Source organism: Spodoptera frugiperda, chromosome 2 (genome assembly GCF_023101765.2).
Source record: "Spodoptera frugiperda isolate SF20-4 chromosome 2, AGI-APGP_CSIRO_Sfru_2.0, whole genome shotgun sequence".
In the NCBI taxonomy this organism is placed as follows: Eukaryota; Metazoa; Arthropoda; class Insecta; order Lepidoptera; family Noctuidae; genus Spodoptera; species Spodoptera frugiperda.
The window spans coordinates 1,261,945-1,283,587 of NC_064213.1; the positions used below are offsets into that span (position 1 = coordinate 1,261,945).

The window sequence follows — 21,643 nt, forward strand, 5'->3', positions numbered from 1 at the left end:
CTTTATGTTTAGAGAGATTTATAATGAAAATTAAAACACTAAAAGTATTGTTATTATTTATTTAAATGTTTGTTACAAATATTTTTTTCTAAACTTAATTCCCTGTTACGCAAAATCCAGGGCCGTTTGGTGGCTGAGCTTCTATACCGCGACGATTCATACGACACGCATGTTCTTCAAGACGGCTGCTTACTACATGTGCTGAGTCTTCTCTGAATTGATACCAGTGCCTTAAATATGGCATTGTTTCGTATTTGTGACCACTCCACAATGCCTCAGCAACAGCACTAGCACGAGGCCATACCCTGAAAATGCCATAAATAAAATTATAAATATATACATATGGTACATATTATGTACCTATATTTATTTCGTATGTAAATCGGCAAACCATTGGTCTGACTCGATTTTATCATGTTCGTTAAAAAGTTTAAACTAAAGACATTACTATAAAGTCTTCAAAGTATTAATTCATTTAATTATCGTACCTGCTAATAATATTTGTGTCATCCACCACCTCGCCCCACATACAAGCTTCACCTCCCAGAATATCAACTTCTTTATCTTCAGGGACACTTCCTTTGACTATTTCTCGAGGATCAACCCCGTAATACTTAGCCCAGTCGCCACCGCCGTTAATATGATCCAGGTACCACGATGATGAATAGATTACTTTATAACCGCCACTTAGGATCTGGAAACCAAGATTGTCATTGGATTAAATTTTTTAAAAAGGTCTTCCAGGAACCATAATAAAAACAATGTAAACTAACATTTTGCATTTCTCTAGCTTCCGTGTTCTTCCATACTTGTACAATTGTGCCGCTGGGTAGACTTACACCTTCATCGAATACTTCCTGCAAATGATTATCAATGTTTGTTAACAATGTAAGAAACTATATCAAATTATGTAGAGAAAACGAAAGCAATAACCCAACAAATCAAGAAATGAATCAACCAACAAGCAAGCCACGTTCGGCGGAGTTCTAAATCACCACTTACTTGCCACACAATCGGTTTAGACCTGTCTCCCAGCAATGGGATTACATTAGCCATGAAATATGAGTGTAGTTCGCTAGCATCAGTCATGTTGTGGTCTTTCATGAAATCGCGGATTTCAGAATTTGATATCCTGAAAGGAAAATTAACTTATAATACACGTCTTACTTTTGGATTAATTGCTGATGAAATGCCATCATCACCTAGCATATCATATATCTGCCATCAGTCAGTAGACACTCACCAGCAGTCCAATTCCACTTCATCTCCACCAACATGAAAATATTTATCTGGGAACCGTTCTTGGACCTCGCGGATTAAGTCACCAATCAGTTTATAGGTGATGTTCTTTGTTGGGTCCATTGGTCCCAATCCCAATTCGCGTCCTAGACTGTAGCATTTCGTTAAGATGTTTGGGTAAGCAACGCCCCAGGAGCTGGTATGGCCTGATTAAAAAAGATTAAAATATAGTTCAGTTTTGCGTAATATAATCCACATTGCAGACGGTATAAAAACTAAGGTTCGAAGTTACCTGGCACATCGAACTCTGGTAGAACGCGTATCCCTCTATGTCTTGCATAAGATACAATTTGGGTGATGTCCACGGCAGTGTATACCATTGTAGGATCGTATGCTGCATCACTAAAATAGCAGAAAAATATGATCAAATCGTTTATGAAGTTAGTATGAAGGGTCCAGCGGATACAATATTTACCTCAATTGAGGGAACATATCGCTCTTGTAAGGGAAGCTCTGGTCGTCCACAATGTGCCAATGCAAAACGTTCATCTTGTTCATTTCCATGGCATCTAATGTTTTCAGTAATGTTGGTACTGTTATGTAATGCCTTGATGTATCGACGAGAAGACCTCTGTGGGTGTACTTCGGGAAATCTTGGATTTGTGTTGCGTTGATAAACACATTCTGGAAGATTTAAAAGAGATGATGATTAGCAATGGATTTTTTACTCTCCGAAATAAATAATTAAGGTTCAAAATCTTACTTTGTATCCGTCTGCCATGTAAAACAATTGCACGAAAGACTCGAGCCCTCTTAGCACGCCCCATATGGAGTCACTGTTGAGGACCGATACCTTGGCTACATCAAGGCTGTCTGTAAACATTAGTAAAATAATACTGATTTATTCTTATTGTCATCACTTCCACTTTTTTGGATTTTGTTAAGAATTCTTTACATCGCCGATCAACATTGATCATTTGAGATGCACACGATGTATAAAATTCTGAGGGCAAGTTGATAAGTAAGTAATATATTTGCTGAACAGTTTCAATAACTTGCATTGTAGTTTTCTTGTAAATAAAATGTCAAAAACCCCCAACCATTAAGATAAAAGTTCCCGCCTTTGTTTACGAGAGCATTTCAAGATAGACTGTATTGCGTAAACGTCGGTGTTGAGTGTGAAACTAATCTTAGGGTCACAATGCCATTTCTTATCTACAACAAACAAGAATGTCTTTCCTAGCATAGGTACAACTGGATTTAGGTACTTATTTATATTAATTCTACTTATTTATTTGTGCAGTATACTTTCAATGTTAAGATACGGTTTCAATAAATCCTAAAAGATTCTAACTGGTTAACTGGCATAAAGGATCAAGTACTGCTGCTTGATTGCCTTTTCCACAGAAGAGACTTTTCAACAATCTCCACACTTGGTGGCAGGTGGATTGGAGATCACAGTTTATCATGCCAGATAACAGCTTTATTTTCTTACTTAGTCATTAAGTAATATGCCCGATACGATGTATTTTTCTTTATCATTAGGATTTTGTAACTGTGTAACGATGTGATTAAGCAAAAAATTATGCAGTTGAGTCAGATGACTTTTTTGTCCTACAGTATTTTTTTTACGCAAAGTAAACATTTTGATGTCATTAACACTTCACTTGTGCTCACGATTAGATATGTTGCAATCGCGCAAAAAAGTAAACATTGATTCGATTGGTACAGTCTAATATTCTGGTAAATTTTAGCCTATTAAAGTCTATTCTGATTAAATAATTATATGTTTATCCTGTCTATCGCAAAAATAAATGTTATCCTTTTACCCTATTAAACAATTATCTAGTTGCGGATTATCTAGTGGGTTTACCGGGGTTTCGGCTCGAAAACCAGGAGTAGGATCGGGGTGGTTTTTAGTCAGTGAGAGTTTGACACTCTCTCTCACGGACCCAAGGCTGGAGAAGTTATTGGATGATTTCCCTCCTTAAAAAAGGTACATAAAACTTACATTTCTCATCCATATCCAAGTGTGGATAAGTTTCACATGGTGCTGACAGATTAATTTGTAGTTCTTGCAATGTTCCCTTAAAATTGTCATCAAAATTATCAGCATCACTTCCATGTCTTGATAGTTTTCTTGAATATTTCTCCACAATCAGGTACGTATTTCTTAACACCTTCATATACCGATCGATTGCATCTTTTAATATATCGCATGTTTTTCCCTTTTCCTGCAATCAGTATTAGTTGATACAGATTTTAAGTCATTTACCTATGTATGTAGTTAGTCCTTATCGCGATGACTTATGGGGGCTTTATCGCAATGCACATTAATGATGCTATGACAATTTCGTAAGATATTCCAATAAAATTACATACCTAGAATAAATATTAGAAATAACTTAGTGTATTTATTGTTGTTTAACATTCTTTAATTATTATAACTGCTAAACGCAACCTAATGGGCGAGCTCTACTGGGAAATAGCCACCCTCTTATAAACATCAGTATAAAGTAGTGATGTGTTGTTTCTACGTTTTTTATAGTTAGTGAGAGTTCCGGTTGCCCAACCTATTTAATTGCGCCATCAATTTAAAAGACGGGAGCTCCCCAAACATGACGGTGCAAATAAAAAATCTCTGATTTGATATCTTTGGTGTTGCATGTGTCACGTTGGTACAGGCTACGGTGACTGCATACCATCAGGCAATTGCAAAGCTTTGTACTGATAATATTTCTTATTTTGATTGCACAGTTACGTTGTTATCATAGTTAGAAAACTGGCTATAGTACAGCGTGTCGTAGGTTCTATCCCCGCTCAAAATAACTCTTAATGCGATCTAGGTTTTAATTTCGTCTTAATTTCGTCTGAGTGTGATCAGATCATCTCATCCATATGATATTGTTTTTATTAGATACTTAATAAAATCTTTATTCATTGTAATAAAATAAATAAATAAAATATTTAAAAGTATCTATGAGTATTAACGGACGAGCGGTGGGCAAGACTCACTACTGAGTGGAGCCCGCTCAACGTCCACAGACGTCGCGGCAGGCCCAAAAGGATTGGCCGCAAAAAGCTTCAAACAGAGAGGAGTGGATGGAAGGTAGGGAGGCCTTTGCCCTGCAGTAGGACGATCATGGCTGAAATCTAATGAGTATTAAAGCCAAACGGAGCTAGTAAATGCTTAGTGGAAATTTCAAATTCAAAGCATTATCACACGCAACTAATGACTACTAAATATAAAAGCGAAAGTATTTTTGATGACTGAATCAATCTTCTTGTAATATCGCAAACGATGTAGGTATAGTCGGAACTTAGATTATCTAACTACACACTAATAATTGTATATAGTAACTTCTGTCAAGCATTAAAACACACAATGAAAACAAAAACAATTTGATGCTTATTTTTCCTTGTAGTGATAAGCCAAAGGTAAATGATCCACCGCCAATATATTATTATTATTCTGTTAACACATTATTATATTTAGCTTTATATATTATATTTGTTGTTTTAAGAAAATTAATCCTAATACATACATGTAAATTCACACTTCGATGCTACGCTGATAAAAGTTAACTGTAACTAATCCACATTAATTTTATTTTTTTGCACTCTTAGAAAAGAACATTGCATTATGAACACTGATTTCTCATATCCCCCTATAAATGCAAAATATTTAAACTTACCGTTATTACGAAAGTAGATGGATTTAATTTATAATATGAATCGGTTTGTGTTTGCTGATGTGGCCTTGGCCATATTGACCCCTTCGTTGGTGGGTATTGCGGTCCAGGATTAACGATACTTAAACTTTCCGTTAAATAAACAACAGCGAATAACAATATTACGTGCCGTAACATTTCTGCGGCAATATATTGATAATGCTGCTCCGTACGCAGTACTGTACGAACTGTTTCCTCGTTTGTATTTTCATCATTATATAGACAATAATGGTCAATGTTGATAAGACAATTACAATTTACAACTGGTTTTGAATCATCACGAGTAACTGATTTAGTTTTTTGTAAGAGAATCGTCGATTTGTCGTCGCACTTGAACCTCATCAAGGGTATTGATTAAAAAAAGCTATGCCATTTCTATTTCGTAATAAAAAAGCAGACGTTAGGCCCACATGAGGAAAATATTATTATTATGGGCCATATTGCTGAAAAATAAATTTAACATCCGCGCGACGAAATCGGGATATTTTGTACAATATACTCATAAATCAGTATGGTCTGTGAGATTAAGTTTTAGGATTACATTAATAGCAACCTTCGAATATCGTCAGCAACTTGCTTCAAAATACAAAGTTGTTGAATCTGAAGTACCGTATGATACCTAAGTAAGTGCCTGACCCAGTTCTAGTCAATGGAGCTGTCACACTGTGTTAGGATCGAACAGGACAATTGTTAATGAATAATAGATCGAGATATAACAATATCACATGAAGAGAATCTCGTGAACGCTGAAAAAGATAAAACAATTAATAACTATGTTAATTTAGCTCGTGAGATAGTCAACATGTATCGATAGTTGTATCTACTAATGACCTCATAGCTAAAAGACTCAATCAAGACATGAATAGGCTAGTGTAAGAAGGGTCTGATGCAAAAAGCAGTACTTCTGAACAGGGCGTGTATTGTCTGCAAATTCCTCTCCCTGGAGCCCGTAACTAGTGGGCTCTGATTATTTTTTATAATATAATATTTAAAAATGTATAAGAAAAGTATGATAAATAAATAAATAAAATATATAATAAACTTCTGCTTCTTCACTCCACTTTCATTTTGGTTACGTGTGATTACGTGTAAATTTTCGTGATTTTACCGGTTTTCTGTGAACAACACTACTGATGTGTTTATTATTGCCACAAGCAAAAATATTTATAATCTGCGAACATCTTATATTGACGTTTCGATTTCGATTTGACGTTTCATTTTGGGGGCGGGTATCGCCACTTCTAGCGAATTTTAGGAAAAATGAGATAATTTAGCATTTTATGTTAGTTCGAGTACATTAAATTATTTCATTAAACTAATGTTACTATCTACAGTACCGTAGGTGAGTGTAGTGGATGTTTATATTTATGTGTTTGTTACATGATGGATTTTATTAAAATACTAATTTGAAATTTAGAGTTTCGTGCAGGTATCGAACCCACGACATGGTCAGGTTAGCCACCAAATGTGCAATTTTTATGTTTAGAGAATCTTGTAATGAAAATTAAACAAAATTAAAACAATAAAAGTATTGTTATTATTTATTTAAATGTTTGTTACAAATATTTTATTCTAAACTTAATTCCCTGTTACACAAAATCCAGGACCGTTTGGTGGCTGAGCATCTATACCGCGACGATTCATACGACACGCATGTTCTTCAAGACGGCTGCTTACTACATGTGATGAATCTTCTCTGAATTGATACCATTGCCTTAAATATGGCATTGTTTCGTATTTGTGACCACTCCACAATGCCTCAGCAACAGCACTAGCACGAGGCCATACCCTGAAAATGCCATAAATAAAATTATAAGTAGGTACATATCATGGTATATCTTATGTAACTATATTAATTTCGTATGGTTATAGAAAAACTAAGAGATTCCTATAAAGTCATCAAAGTATTCATTTAATTATCGTACCCGCTTATAATATTTGTGTCATCCACCACCTCGTTCCACATACAAGCTTCACCTCCCAGAACGTCGACTTCTTTATCTTCAGGGACACTTCCTTTGACTATTTCTCTAGGATCAACCCCGTAAAACTTAGCCCAGTCTCCACCACTATTCATATTATGCAGGTACCATGATGATGAATAGATTACTTTATAACCGCCATTTAATATCTGTTAACAAGGAAAATATCATTATGTTTAATACTTTTAAAACGAAACAAAAGTTTTGCAACTTTTTACAAAGGTAGCAATAGCAACGTCACGCCTTTTATGTAGGCAGAGATGTTCATTACAACACGTAATGCCGCTATACAATGTACACCCATTTTTCACCATTTGTGATATAAGTGCCAAGGTGGTGATTTTACAAAGGTCTTCTAGATTAAAAATAATGTACTTAAACTAACATTTTGCATTTCTCTAGCTTCTGTGTTCTTCCATACTTGCACGATTGTGCCGCTGGGTAGACTTACACCTTCATCGAATACTTCCTGCAAATGATTATCAAGGTTTGTTAGCAATTTATGTTGAAAAAAATAAAGCAAGAATTGATTGATTCTATCACTCGGACCTCGACAAGCAATCGAAGTCCGATCGAGTTCTAAATCACCACTTACTTGCCATACAATCGGTTTAGACCTATCTCCCAGCAATGGGATTACATTTGCCATGAAATATGAGTGTAGTTCGCTAGCATCAGTCATGTTGTGGTCTTTCATGAAATCACGGATTTCAGAATTTGATATCCTGAAAAGAAAATTAACTTAGAATTCACGACTTACTTTAGGATTAATTGCTGATGAAATGTCTAAGTAGACACTACCATCATTTAGCATATCATATATCTGCCATCAGCCTATAGACACTCACCAGCAGTCCAATTCCACTTCATCCCCACCAACATGAAAATATTTATCTGGGAACCGTTCTTGGACCTCGCGGAATAAGTCACCAATCAGTTTATATGTGACGTTCTTTGTTGGGTCCATTGGTCCCAATCCCAATTCGCGTCCTAGACTGTAGCATTTCGTTAAGATGTTTGGGTAAGCAACGCCCCAGGAGCTGGTATGGCCTGATGAAAAAAGATTAAAATATAGTTCAGTTTTGCGTAATATAATCCACATTGCAGACGGTATAAAAACTAAGGTTCGAAGTTACCTGGCACATCGAACTCTGGTAGAACGCGTATCCCTCTATGTCTTGCATAAGATACAATTTGGGTGATGTCCACGGCAGTGTTTACCATTGTAGGATCGTATGCTGCATCACTAAAATAGCAGAAAATATGATCAAATCGTTTATGAAGTTAGTATGAAGGGTCCAGCGGATACAATATTTACCTCAATTGAGGGAACATATCGCTCTTGTAAGGGAAGCTCTGGTCGTCCACAATGTGCCAATGCAAAACGTTCATCTTGTTCATTTCCATGGCATCTAAAGTTTTCAGTAATGTTGGTACTGTTATGTAATGTCTTGAAGTATCGACGAGAAGACCTCTGTGGGTGTACTTCGGGAAATCTTGGATTTGTGTTGCATTGATAAACACATTCTGGAAGATTTAAAATAGATGATGATTAGCAATAGTTTTTTTTCTCTCCGAAATAAATAGTTAAAGTTCAAAATCTTACTTTGTATCCGTCTGCCATGTAAAACAGTTGCACGAAAGATTCGAGCCCTCTCAGAACGCCCCATATGGAGTCACTGTTGAGGACCGATACCTTGGCTACATCAAGGCTGTCTGAAATTTGTAAAATAATTTAGATTTATTCTTATTGACATAATTTTTTCGAATCTTGAGAAGCATTCCTTTAAATATATTTAGATTATTATACACATTATTAGTAAAAACATTGATTCTTTTCGTACTTACAGTCTAATAAATCAGATAAATTTTAGCCTGTTCAAGTCTACTCTGATTAAATAATTATATGTTAATCCTATCTATCGCAAAAATAAATGTTATCCTTTTACCCTATTAAACAATTATTTTCTTTCCTTGTTGAGATGGCGGGTACTTAAAACTTTGATCCGGATCTGCGGATTATCTAGTGTGGGTTTACCGGGGCTTCGGCTCAAAAATCAGGAGTAGAAACGGGGTCGTTCTTAGACATTGAGAGTCTGACATTCCTTCTCGCTCCGCCCAAGGCGGGAGAAGTTATTGGATGATTACCCCCCTTAAAAAAGGTAGGTACCTAAAACTTACATTTCTCATCCATATCCAAGTGTGGATAAGTTTCACATGGTGCTGACAGATTAATTTGTAGTTCTTGCAATGTTCCCTTAAAATTGTCATCAAAATTATCAGCATCACTTCCATGTCTTGATAGTTTTCTTGAATATTTCTCCACAATCAGGTACGTATTTCGTAACACCTTCATATACCGATCGATTGCATCTTTTAATATATCGCATGTTTTTCCTTTTTCCTGCAATCAGTATTGTTTATTAGTTGATGCAGATTTTAAGTCATTTACCTATGTATGTAATTAGTCCTTATCACGATGAGTTACGGGGGCTTTTTCGCAATGTACATTGATGATGCTATGACAATGCAAACTTGAAGCATTATCACACCCAACTAATAAATATAAAAGCGAAAGTATTTTTGTTGTTTGTAACCTATTTTCATGTAATATCGCAAATGTAGGTATAGTCGGAACTTAGATTACCTTAACTCTACATTAAGGGCCAGCAACTAGCGATTAAAGTTGGCCGATAATTTAGTCTTGCGGTGGTGCGCGCACTACACCATTGAATTCCGCTAACAGTCTATTAGTAGTGCAGGAGACAAGTGCGCTCACTGTGCGATCGGTCGATAGTCGAGCGACAGTTTAGTTGAATGTAATGCGCGCAATGTAATGTAATACAGCTTCATGCACATATGCAATCGGTCGATAGTCGTTCAATAGTTTGATCGATTAGGGATCGGGCAGTCGGATTCGATGCGATCTGCAAGTGCGCACAGTGCCATATAACTCTGTACTGATCCTCTGACCGATCAAACTATCGGCCAACTTTAATCGCTAGTGCGCGCTGGCTCTAATTGAATACTGTACCTTCTGTCAAGCATTCAAATAGACACAATGAAAAACAAAAATAACTTAATGCCTATTTTTCCTTGTCATATAAGTCAAAAGTAAACGATACACCACCATTTGATAAGCTGAAGGTAAACTACTACTATTTAGCTTTATATATTATATTTGTTGTTTTAAGAAAATTAATCCTAATACATGCATGTAAATTCACACTTCGATGCTACGCTGATAACAGTTAACTGTAACTAATCCACATTAATTTTATTTTTTTGCACTCTTAGAAACGAACACTTCTGATTTCTCATATCCCCCTATAAATGCAAGTACATAATATTTAAACTTACCGTTATTACAAAAGTAGATGGATTTAATTTATAATATGAATCAGTTTGTGTTTGCTGATGTGGCCTTGGCCATATTGACCCCTTCGTTGGTGGGTATTGTGGTCCAGGATTAACGATACTTAAACTTTCCGTTAAATAAACAACAGCGAATAACAATATTACGTGCCGTAACATTTCTGCGGCAATATATTGATAATGCTGCTCCGTACGCAGTACTGTACAAACTGTTTCCTCGTTTGTATTTTCATCATTATATAGACAATATTGGTCAATGTTGATAAGACAATTACAATTTACAACTGGTTTTGAATCATCACGATTAACTGATTTAGTTTTTTGTAAGAGAATCGTCGATTTGTCGTCGCACTTGAATCTCATCAAGTTTGATGAGTAGGGCAAGTGACCCGGTTGTGGCCATCGACCCCTTTGTGGCCACTTGGGCCTTCAAATATTTATAACTAAGGCATGGACAAATAAATTACTCTGTGATGTACAGTATTTAAAATATTGAATATTAGAGACACTGATACCGTTGGCAGCTTTAATGTGTCAAACTTCACTTCGATGCAACAAGTCATTCTTTTTAGTTGAGAGTGAAATTGTTAAGATCTTAACCAAAAGGCTAAGGCGAGCAGTTGAAGATTTTGTTTTTATTTTTTAAATCTTTGCTTATTGTTTGGATGTATATGTTAATACTACATTAAGAATATATTGTCGAAATGAAACTAAAGTTATTTTGTCGCCATATGTTTCTGAAGTGAGGTTTTTAGATGGTGGCCACTAATGGAGACAAAATTATGAATTTCTCCATCTTTGGCCATACATAGACACCCCACTTCTTCCCCTTTATTTTATCGTGGCTTTTTTTCCTTGGCTTTACATATCAACAAATACATATTTTTCATTTTCAGAGATGCAATAAATTGCCTTCACACAAAGGGAAGGTCAGTTTACTTTGCAGCTTTTACCAACGTCATATAAATGTTGATCTCTTTATTTATAAGTTAAATTAATGTGAAGCAATAATATTTCATATTTTCCAAACTAAATAAAAATCATTGTTTGTAAAATGTCCAATTTAATTAATAAATTTTGATTACTTTTATAGTATTTTTTGATGGCCAGAACTGGCACACGACCGTGGCCAGAAATGGCACGAATCTGGCCAAAAATGGCACAAACTACCTTTTTTTTTTCTTTTTTATACAGTTATTTTTCTATTGGACGTTCTTTAAAAAAGGGCTTTTCTTAGGCAAGGTTAATACATGTTAAATGACTTTTTACAAGAAATATGTTCGTGATAACAAAAACTATAAGTTAAGAAAGCCTCAAAGTCAACTGTACTTCTCAACAGGGCGCGTATTGTCCGAAAATTCCTCTCTTTGGAGCCCGTAACTGGTGGGCTCTTATTATTTTTTTATAATTTAATATTTAAAAATGTGTAAGAAAAGTATGATAAATAAAAAAATAAGATATATAATAAACTTCTGCTTCTTCACTCCACTTTCATTTTGGCTACGTGTGATTACGTGTAAATTCTCATGATTTTACCGGTTTTCTGTGAACAACACTACTGATGTGATTATTATTGCTACAAGCAAAAATATTTATTATCTGCGAACATCTTATATTGACGTTTCGATTTCGATTCGACGTTTCATTTTGGGGGCGGGTATCGCCACTTTACTGTTCTAGCGAATTTTAGGAAAAATGAGATAATTTAGCATTTTATGTTAGTTCGAGTATATTAAATTATTTCATTAAACTAATGTTACTATCTACAGTACCGTAGGTGAGTGTAGAGGATGTTTATATTTGTCGTATATCAGTATTACATCGGGTGTTTTATTGGCCGTATCCTGTCCTATTGATTCATAATCAACCCAATTTCTTCAAGTAGTTCCGCGTACTGTCTTTGCTTTTGTAAAGATGAGATTTGACGTGTAACATTTATGTATTTGTTACATGAGTTATGTTTTGCGGGTAGCTTTTGGCAAACCACCAGACCGAAAAATCATTACGTCGGCGTATGAGAGGAATCCATATCTTAGGAATGTGAATAGGAGCCGTGTTACTGAAAGCCTGTATGTGTTTGTAGGTTTCTATCAAGATGATTGGGGGCCTGTTCGTGTACAACCACAAGGGCGAAGTCCTGATCTCACGGGTGTACCGTGATGATATTGGGCGGAATGCCGTGGACGCGTTCAGAGTGAACGTGATCCATGCGAGGCAGCAAGTGCGCTCGCCCGTCACTAACATCGCTAGGACTTCCTTCTTTCATATTAAGGTAAGATACAAAGTAAGTTTGACTTAAGACTTCCAAGTATCACTGTGAAATCTATCTTACAATATTGAATATCTAAAGAGTACCTCACACAAGTGATTCAGACCTTTTAAACTTATCAATGAAATACTTTGTTAAAAAGGGGGCGGTTTCACAAACAAATTTTAAACAAAATGACAAAAGCACAGATAAGGTTTTAATCACTATTCTTTGGTACAGAGAGCCAATATCTGGCTGGCAGCTGTGACCAAGCAGAATGTGAATGCTGCTATGGTGTTTGAATTCCTGCTGAAGATCATCGATGTGATGCAATCATACTTCGGCAAGATCTCCGAGGAGAACATCAAGAACAACTTCGTGCTCATCTACGAGTTGTTGGATGGTAAGTGTTGAGTTGGATTGTAATAATCTTATGCTAATACAAAAATCTAAAGTCTGGAATTGTACCCAGTATATGGCAATAGGCTCACAAATGGTGAAAAGTGGGTGTACATTGTATAGTGGCATTACATGCCCTAATGTGCACTTCTGCTTACCCCTACGGGGATAAAGGTGTGACATTGCATTGCATATAATACAAAATTGTATAGGTTTTTAAATTTCTTTCAACTAAAATTGTACCACACTTATATTCCAATTGAAATGAAATACTTAGGACATCTGTCTCATATTAATTCTTATAAGAATATCATTATGACAAACTCAGCAGATTCCTCATGATATGGTTTCATTGCTAATTCTAATTGTTAGGCTGCTTGTCTTAGTTAAAAGATTACTGTGTTAAGGGTTGTATGTTTTAAAATAAATCTTTTATAAATAGCAATCCCAATTTAGTTGAAAATAACTATTAGTCGAATTTGTGATGTATTTTTGGAGCCTAAATGAAATATCTCTTTTTTCCCAGAAATCTTGGACTTTGGTTACCCTCAGAACTCGGACACAGGAGTCCTGAAGACATTCATTACCCAGCAGGGTATCAAATCTGCATCCAAAGAAGAACAGGCTCAAATCACTTCACAGGTAGGAAAATAATAATAATTGTTGTTAATTGTGAAAATAATAATAAGTGTTTCCAGCCTCAACAGTTGTTTATTTTAACCTGTATATAAGATGGTATATGAGACATAAGAGAAATCACATTGTGTCTCACATGGGTTTGCATTCTAGCATAATAAGGTTTAATCTACTGTATTTACATCTGTGTAATCTAAAAGTGACTTTTTGTGTGCAGGTGACTGGCCAAATCGGATGGCGTCGTGAGGGCATCAAATACAGACGCAATGAGCTCTTCCTTGATGTACTGGAGTATGTCAACCTCCTCATGTCTCCTCAAGGTATTTTTAATTATAACTCCAATCTTTTCAGCTGCAAATTCCATTTCTAATATTACAAAGTCATCTAGAATGACTACCTATGCAATGTCCAGATTAGATTTGTACCATCCACATTTAGTTATTGATAAAAAAATGCATATCTCTTGATCATCATGACCTATGAATTAAGGGTTTTCAAGGTATTTTCATAGTAAAGATGCATTTAATAGTAAAGAAACAAACAAAAATGAGAAACACCGACTTTCGAAATTAGAGTCATTTTGATCCTTTTAATGTTTTGTTTAACAGTCTTTCTTGAGTAAAGTTGGTCCCTAAATCTCATAAAATATTTAGAAAGTGTTAAAAAAACCAGGCTGTAAATATTATTAAAGCTTCTATCAAGCCTGTTATATAACCTGTTGTCTTTATTTCCAGGCCAAGTGCTATCAGCTCATGTGGCCGGCAAGGTGGTAATGAAGTCTTATCTCTCTGGCATGCCAGAATGCAAGTTTGGTATCAATGACAAGATCGTCATGGAAGCCAAGGGGAAAGGGAATGGTGAGTTTCTGGTTACATATTATTGTTGGCTTATTTTAACATGATATTGTTTTTAATTACTTCTTTGTATCGTGGTTTTGGTATAAGAGAAGTCGGTATTTGTTTTACATCTTTTTTCAGTTATTACCTATTTATAATAATTATTATTGTAATCATACATTTTTGTAGAATCTCAAATCGTTGATGAACAACGAAACAATATTTATTTTGTAAATAAGCTACACAGGTTTCCTATCTGAATACTATGAGAAGAAACAGTGAAACAGTCTCGCAGATCAGTCTAGATAACTTATTTAGTTGGCAACAACATTTCAAACAACTTTAACAAACTCAACCCCTTTTTCTCTTACACAGGAGGCATCTCCGGTAACACGGACAGTGACCCAGCTCGCTCCGGCAAGCCAGTGGTTGTGATCGACGACTGCCAGTTCCACCAGTGTGTGAAGCTCAGCAAGTTTGAGACGGAGCACTCCATCTCTTTCATACCGCCTGATGGCGAGTTTGAGCTTATGAGGTTAGATTTAATATTTTTACTTCATGTTATCTAAGATCTGTGCTGCCCAGAAACCCCCGCAACACCGGAGTTGTTGACCTTTTGGGAACGCCTTTTGAAAATTGATGGTTTAGGGTAAGATTCCCTGGTAATCCTGGTGTCAAAGATCAGGATTTAGGGAACAGAGAGTAAAGTTCCCTAAGCAAAGAAGGATCCTCCGACCAGGCGAGGTGATCATGCCTGGCGGGCTTTCTGCCCAACTGTTGTTCGTTGGGATTTTCTATCCGTGTTAATTCGCATGTAAACTTCGTATGTGCGATGCAGGATATTTATGACGTCATCCGTTGATTTGCTCGTCGATAGTCTATGTGCGACTACTGTCATCTGTCACTTGTCAGAGTGTCGCCACATCACTCCCCCCCAAGACCGGAGGTCGATCCTGTTGAGACGGCTGTCGATGCTTGAGATGAGCGGTGCCAGAGCCAGTGTGGAAATTCCCTAGTTCCAGTGAGTCGGAACTGTGCCGCTGAATGCCCAGTGAGTCGGGTGAGCGGTGCAGGGTGATACTCCAGTGAGTCGGAGTAGTGAAGCTCGCAGTGTCCCACGGTGAGTCGGGGAATAGATGCTGCGAGGGTAGGTGCGTAGTGGCTGGCGTCTGCGTTGACGGGAGGAAGACGTCCTCAGACCGTGTGCAGAGTGCTGTGCCTAGACGCTGATGAGGCCGTAGGGGAGAACCAGGCTGCATATCTTCGATGTAGCGTGTGGTAGTCCCTGATGAGGCCGAGGATGCTGGTTGGCTGCGACTTGATTACCGCTCAGCGGAGAAGTGATGGGTGAGGGAGGTGGTGATGAGGATGACGGTGCTGATCTGCTCCGTGAAGGTTGGTTTCAATCACGTCGGGGTCACCACTTTAGGGAACAGAGAGTAAAGTTCTCTAAGCAAAGAAGGATCCTCCGACCAGGCGAGGTGATCATGCCTGGCGGGCTTTCTGCCCAACTGTTGTTCGTTGGGATTTTCTATCCGTGTTAATTCGCATGTAAACTTCGTATGTGCGATGCAGGATATTTATGACGTCATCCGTTGATTTGCTCGTCGATAGTCTATGTGCGACTACTGTCATCTGTCACTTGTCAGAGTGTCGCCACAAGGATCAAGTTTAGATAATAGTTTCCAGCACATGCAATACAATTTTTTTTGCCCTTGATATGGGTTAGACTTTTCATAAGTGAATAATGATGTGACATTACTTAACTAACAAATAATATTTTCGCTAGTTATAATTATTATTACTTTACCACTTCCAGATACCGTACAACCAAGGACATATCTCTGCCGTTCCGTGTGATTCCCTTAGTCCGTGAAGTTGGACGTACCAAGATGGAGGTGAAAGTGGTCCTGAAGAGCAACTTCAAGCCTTCCCTGCTTGGCCAGAAGATCGAGGTGAAGATCCCAACTCCGCTGAACACCAGCGGAGTGCAGCTCATTTGTTTGAAGGGGAAAGCCAAGTACAAGGCTTCGGAAAATGCTATTGTTTGGAAGTAAGTATATTACATTCATATGCATCACGAATGGACGGCTCGACTGGAGTGATACAACAGCCTCACCGAAAACCAACGTGAAACAACGCTTGGGTTGTGTTTCGTTGCGTGAGTGAGGTTACCGGAGCCCCAATTCCCTTCTTCCCAATCTTTCAAATTTTTTCATATGAACCTTTTTTTAAGCTCCACATTAAAGTTCTATCTGATTTATAGGTCATACAGAAGGTTAATTCCTCTCGTATATAAGACACAATAGAAAATACATTGTGTCTCGCTTGGATCTGCATTCCAGGCATCCCAAAGCCAAAAAAATAGATAATGCTTTGAGAAAGTTTTTTAGAATTGTTTTTTACATTATATTGATATACATAATATATTGATTTTATTGTAATTTTCCAGGATAAAGCGCATGGCCGGCATGAAGGAGACGCAGCTGTCTGCTGAGATCGAGCTGCTGGAGACGGACACCAAGAAGAAGTGGACCAGGCCGCCCATCTCCATGGGATTCGAGGTGCCGTTCGCACCTTCTGGGTTCAAGGTAAATATGGATAATATTGGAAAGTATAGATTATTCTAAACTTATGATTTGCTATGATAGTGTTCCACCACGACTTTGAACGCGTGCTTAAAAAAAAGAACAGTCTTTTCCAAACAAATAAGCGAATGTCGCGACGTGAAAGACAAACACTTTCATATCTTACTAATACTTACTTACGAGCATCTGTAGCAAGGATTTCCGCAAAGTAACGTCTGACTCTATTTAATATTTATTTACTTACTTACATTATAAATGCGAAGGTTTGTGAGATAATGTAGTTGTTTTGCATGTTTGTTATTCAATGACGTCAAAATAGGTGAAGGGATCGGGCTAAAATTCGGAACAGGGAAAGAATACGATATGGAATAACGCTTAGGGTACTTTTTATCCATGGGGACGCGGGCGAAGGCAGAAGCTAGTTTATAATAGCGCTAGTAATAGGGAATATAAGATGATTGATGATAAGTGATTATTTGTAATTACTCAAAATATTTTGTTCCTTCCCAGGTCCGTTACCTGAAGGTGTTCGAGCCCAAGCTGAACTACTCCGACCACGATGTGATCAAATGGGTGCGCTACATCGGACGCTCAGGACTCTACGAGACAAGATGCTAAACGAATACTGGTTATAATGTAAGTATGTTTGTTGTTTTTATATTAGTAATCTCCCTATCAAGGACCCACAAGCATCCACTGCTGGACAAAACACCTTCCTCTTCAAAGCTACAAAAGAGGGGTTTCTAATAATCTCCATGCTTGGCAAGCGGGTTGTACATAACAATTTAATAGTATCATCAGGTATATCAGAGAATTATGCTGCCCGGTCTCGGTTAAATATGAAGTCCTAATCGGCGCTTATAGTGTTGTGTGTATGTATGGTACAAACATAATATAGTAAAATATATTTTTTTTTCCAGGAAATGCACGAGCTAAGTGGTTGAACGGACACAGTAATGGCGTGTTACATAATATATTTTTTTTGTATATAATTTCACATGCATCGAGATATTCCTTCAATGAGTTCTATTTTTTTATTTTCACACTTATATGTATGCGTATACGTTATCATTAATCGTAATTTTATGTAATACAATTTAATTTGAAAATTGTGGTAAAAGACATTTATAATCGCATCATTTAATTTTCGGTTTTAAAAGTATTAGACAGAAGGTCTAAAGTCTCATGTTTTATTATAAAGTACTATTACTTTATTTCTTACTGAGTTCTTTTGAATGCAATAGGGATGGTGACAACATGGTATGAACATTAAAAATCTATTTAGTCCATCAATTGGTAACACGTATTTGTTTTTATCTACCGGACAGACATTAGAATAAAAATGAGTCATCTGCCCTATTGTGAATTAAAACTCAATTATTTCTTAAGGATTGGTCAGTGCCAGTGCAATAATATACTCAAAACCTTATGAAGATTGTTTATTTATATGTTATATGAAGTATAGTATGACACAAATATAAGGTGTTCTAAAAATACTCATAATATATAATTTATATTCACTATTGTAATTTTCAAACACAACACTACCTCCCATTAAAGGTACGCGTCCACAGGCCCGCGTCGTACGCATCGCACGCATTCCGTATGACGTCATCAGTACGCATAGCATGTAGGTATTGCTAATGACGTCATTAGCACGCTACGCATCGCATGTATGTATTGTTGATGACGTCATACGGAATGTGTACGATGCGTGCGATGCGGTAATGTGGACGCTTACCTTAAAACTGAGGCAGATACTTTTAGAACACCTTATATATTTCGAGATGTACCCTTGTCTCCTTCTGTCTAGTATCTCGTTTAAACAATAATTATTATTATATGAATTAATTATATAAAAGTTTAATGTCTCAAATAGGCTGCATTTTTTTACAATCTTTATGTTTGTACATTATATTACTATCGTAGAATCTCATACTCGTATCATTGATTATTATTCGCTTGTAATATTCGCCCCTACAGACAATTTGTGTGGGGAAGAATTTGGTTAAAAATGTTAAAGAAATATTCACCAAAGGTAAAATAGGCCGGCAATACACTTGTAATTTCTCTGGTGTTCTGGGTATCTATAAGTGACGCTGATCACTAACTATCAGAGGGCTTAGTACGAATTTGTTATACGTTTAACGAGCTGGAAATGAGAGCGCGTTCGGCGGTCTGATTGGTTGGTTTATTTTAAGCGGCCAATCAGAACGCCGAACGTGTTCTCATTTCTTTATCGTACAGGCTAAGGGTACAATTGATCTGTCCGCTCATTCACTCCCGTGCTTTATAAAAAACTTAATATAATTTATTAAATAGCTGGACTATTAAATAAAGACCAATAACATAATTGATGTAAAATTCTTCCCCAAACAAATAATTTTACTTAACCATTCCTCAACATTAAAACTTTCGATCGAACATATATGTATATTTAGTAGATATAATACAATAATATATATTCTACACTTAGAATATCACTATAATATAAAAGGTTACGTAATGTTAGGCTATCAATCTATAGTATTAAATGTTAGAATTAGAATGAGGGATTATATACAAATATATGTTTAAAATAAATATACAAAGTGCAATGAAATTCATCCATTGTGATGCTTAATCGTTTTTGAGCAATCTTTTATTGAGATTATACAATATATAGGCTTATATAAAGAAGAAAAAATGCTCTTTTAATATGTGCCTAGCCATGACCAATGAATACCATCTTTAAAACACATACCAATCATATTACTTTTTTTAAAAACAGTAGCTAAAATCATCAGCATTGGATGAACAAGAGACTGTTAGTCCTCCACTTCAAATCTAATAGGTCTAATAGCTCTCCGCTACTCTGATGTTATTACCTAAAACCTAGCATATGTCTAGGTGTCTCATCTATGATATTTAAAGACACTTTTAGGCATCCTAAATATCTATTTATACAAATTAAGATCATTTTAATATAACTTTATAGTAAAGTGCTATGTTTGGTATGTGTTTTCTCATATAATTTTGTCAATAATCCCTCTACATTAGCTGTTACGAATGAAAGGCAAAAATATTGAATTCATAGTTAATATACTAAAGTTGGTACATATGTTTCGAAATTGTTCATGTAAACTGGCTTGCAGCGAAACTGGTGACTATTGAAATACAAATTTAAAAGAAAAAATGGTTCCAATGAATATTATGTGTTCTTTATTATAAATAAAGTATTATTTTTAATCTTCTAATGATTGTGTTGTATGGAATATGATATTTTCAGTATATGTTATATAGGTACGTCAGTTTCGTTGCACGCCAGTGTTCTATGCGTGCTGTTATAGGGAATGCTTATTATGTATCGTGTTACAAAAACAATGTACAATAAATAGTAAAAAAATATGTGTTTGTTTTATTTCATCTAACCTTTTGTTGCTTATTCGTCCTCAAGGTCTGTCCACGTTTGTTCCCAATCCTAAGTATTATATAGCCAATTTGGCCATGGTATGCCAACAACAACAAAATATCTTAAAGTGAAAAGTATCTTTAACCGACGAGTATGAAAAGACTGACTGTTGATGAAGCGAAAGAGGTATGTACAGGGGCGTAGCTAATGTCCTATCTACCTTATCAAATATACGGGGACCCCGCTCCACGGGAGCCACCGACGTGCTTAGGCAAAAAATATATTCTTCCCAAACTTCAGTAAGAGTGACACTATCTCACCTCTCCCAAGGCGAGAGAAATCATTGGATTAAAACCCTCAAAAAATATATATTACCTATAGAGATTGCAGTGGAGAATGTAGGCCGTTAACCTGATCTCGAGACATTGAAAGTTCTTTTTAACCGACTTTATAAAAAGGAGGTTTTCAGTTTTACCTGTATGTATGTTTGTGCGCGATTATCTCGCGTTTGGCAGAACCGATTTTGATGCGGTTTTCGAGAGGGACTGTCAGACTCTTACTGACTAAAACCACCCCGTTCCTACTTCTGCTTTTCGAGCCGAGCCGGAGCCCGGAGGTAAACCCGCTAGGCAGTCCGCAGCTCCGGATCAGTCCCTCTATAATATACATGCTTGTAGACTAATTGTAGATCCAATCATCCAAAAGCTCTAGTTTTGAGTCACAGAGGGACTTTTCATCATGAGCAGCGCGCGCAGCCCATAGTAGTCTCTCTATGACTCGAACCTAGTAGAGCTTTTCTCCATTAATGTAGCTGAGTAAACTGTGATTTTTAAGTTAATTTAATATGTCTCACGAAAGTTATTATAAAAATATGAACATTCATAAATTAGATCTGATTTCATAACACAACATCACGCCTTTTGTTCCCCGAAGACTGGACAGAGGTCCTGATAAAAAAATTAAGCTGTTGCAGTCTCTAGGATTGACCCACTGCTGCACAACTTCACGGTTTGATTCCACGTGGTTTAGGGTTTTCCGTGTTGTGTTGTTTGTAGGTGGATTTACTGATTTGATTTATACACGGGTAGTGCTCCAGAGCACATAACAGGTTACCGAGGCTCCAGCTCAAAGCAGGAGAAGGAACGAGGTGGTTTTTAGTCAGTAAAAGTTTAATACTTCCTCTCGCCTCACCCCAGGCGGGAGAAATCATGGATGATC

General features: G+C 36.6%; 3 protein-coding genes across 4 annotated transcripts; 1 reads left to right on the plus strand and 2 right to left on the minus strand.

Annotated features, from left to right (window-relative positions):
* Positions 1-45: 45 nt before the first annotated feature.
* Positions 46-5,166, minus strand: LOC118268890 (beta-hexosaminidase subunit beta). Its single transcript, XM_035583678.2, has 10 exons — positions 4,935-5,166; positions 3,251-3,473; positions 2,003-2,112; positions 1,715-1,923; positions 1,532-1,641; positions 1,244-1,445; positions 1,003-1,132; positions 774-857; positions 489-694; positions 46-305 (listed from the first exon to the last, which is right to left on the minus strand). The coding sequence occupies exons 1-10, from the start codon at positions 5,106-5,108 to the stop codon at positions 95-97; spliced, it is 1,659 nt and encodes a 552-aa protein (XP_035439571.2). The 5' UTR covers positions 5,109-5,166; the 3' UTR covers positions 46-94.
* Positions 5,167-6,209: 1,043 nt separating this feature from the next.
* LOC118268893 (AP-2 complex subunit mu) lies at positions 6,210-20,421 on the plus strand. Of its 2 annotated transcripts, none has more exons than XM_035583681.2 (11): positions 6,210-6,312; positions 12,411-12,599; positions 12,816-12,978; positions 13,501-13,616; positions 13,828-13,930; positions 14,345-14,467; positions 14,822-14,981; positions 16,266-16,499; positions 16,899-17,037; positions 17,545-17,670; positions 17,955-20,421. In XM_035583681.2, the coding sequence occupies exons 2-10, from the start codon at positions 12,423-12,425 to the stop codon at positions 17,650-17,652; spliced, it is 1,323 nt and encodes a 440-aa protein (XP_035439574.1). In that variant the 5' UTR covers positions 6,210-6,312; positions 12,411-12,422; the 3' UTR covers positions 17,653-17,670; positions 17,955-20,421. The 2 variants fall into 2 exon arrangements, with proteins under 2 accessions (XP_035439574.1, XP_035439573.1); XM_035583680.2 differs by lacking the exon at positions 6,210-6,312 and adding an exon at positions 11,936-12,104.
* On the minus strand, positions 6,500-10,547 carry LOC118268892 (beta-hexosaminidase subunit beta-like). The gene is made up of 10 exons (XM_035583679.2): positions 10,313-10,547; positions 9,134-9,356; positions 8,559-8,668; positions 8,271-8,479; positions 8,089-8,198; positions 7,801-8,002; positions 7,548-7,677; positions 7,338-7,421; positions 6,896-7,101; positions 6,500-6,759 (listed from the first exon to the last, which is right to left on the minus strand). Exons 1-10 carry the CDS (start codon positions 10,484-10,486, stop codon positions 6,549-6,551), a joined length of 1,659 nt encoding a protein of 552 aa, XP_035439572.2. The 5' UTR covers positions 10,487-10,547; the 3' UTR covers positions 6,500-6,548.
* Positions 20,422-21,643: the final 1,222 nt, after the last annotated feature.

What these genes read in the sequence shown, in the direction of transcription:
- LOC118268890 (XM_035583678.2), bottom strand. Translation starts at nt 5,108, where the DNA reads ATGTTACGGCACGTAATATTGTTATTCGCTGTTGTTTATTTAACGGAA. An exon ending in CTTGGATATGGATGAGAAAT is followed by an intron (nt 2,113 to 3,250) that starts GTAAGTTTTATG and finishes TAATGTTTACAG; the next exon opens with ACAGCCTTGATGTAGCCAAG. An exon ending in ACATGGCAGACGGATACAAA is followed by an intron (nt 1,924 to 2,002) that starts GTAAGATTTTGA and finishes TAAATCTTCCAG; the next exon opens with AATGTGTTTATCAACGCAAC.
- LOC118268892 (XM_035583679.2), bottom strand. Translation starts at nt 10,486, where the DNA reads ATGTTACGGCACGTAATATTGTTATTCGCTGTTGTTTATTTAACGGAA. An exon ending in CATCTACTTTTGTAATAACG is followed by an intron (nt 9,357 to 10,312) that starts GTAAGTTTAAAT and finishes TACTGATTGCAG; the next exon opens with GAAAAAGGAAAAACATGCGA. An exon ending in CTTGGATATGGATGAGAAAT is followed by an intron (nt 8,669 to 9,133) that starts GTAAGTTTTAGG and finishes TACAAATTTCAG; the next exon opens with ACAGCCTTGATGTAGCCAAG.
- LOC118268893 (XM_035583681.2), top strand. Translation starts at nt 12,423, where the DNA reads ATGATTGGGGGCCTGTTCGTGTACAACCACAAGGGCGAAGTCCTGATC. An exon ending in AGCCAAGGGGAAAGGGAATG is followed by an intron (nt 14,468 to 14,821) that starts GTGAGTTTCTGG and finishes TCTCTTACACAG; the next exon opens with GAGGCATCTCCGGTAACACG. An exon ending in GAAAATGCTATTGTTTGGAA is followed by an intron (nt 16,500 to 16,898) that starts GTAAGTATATTA and finishes GTAATTTTCCAG; the next exon opens with GATAAAGCGCATGGCCGGCA.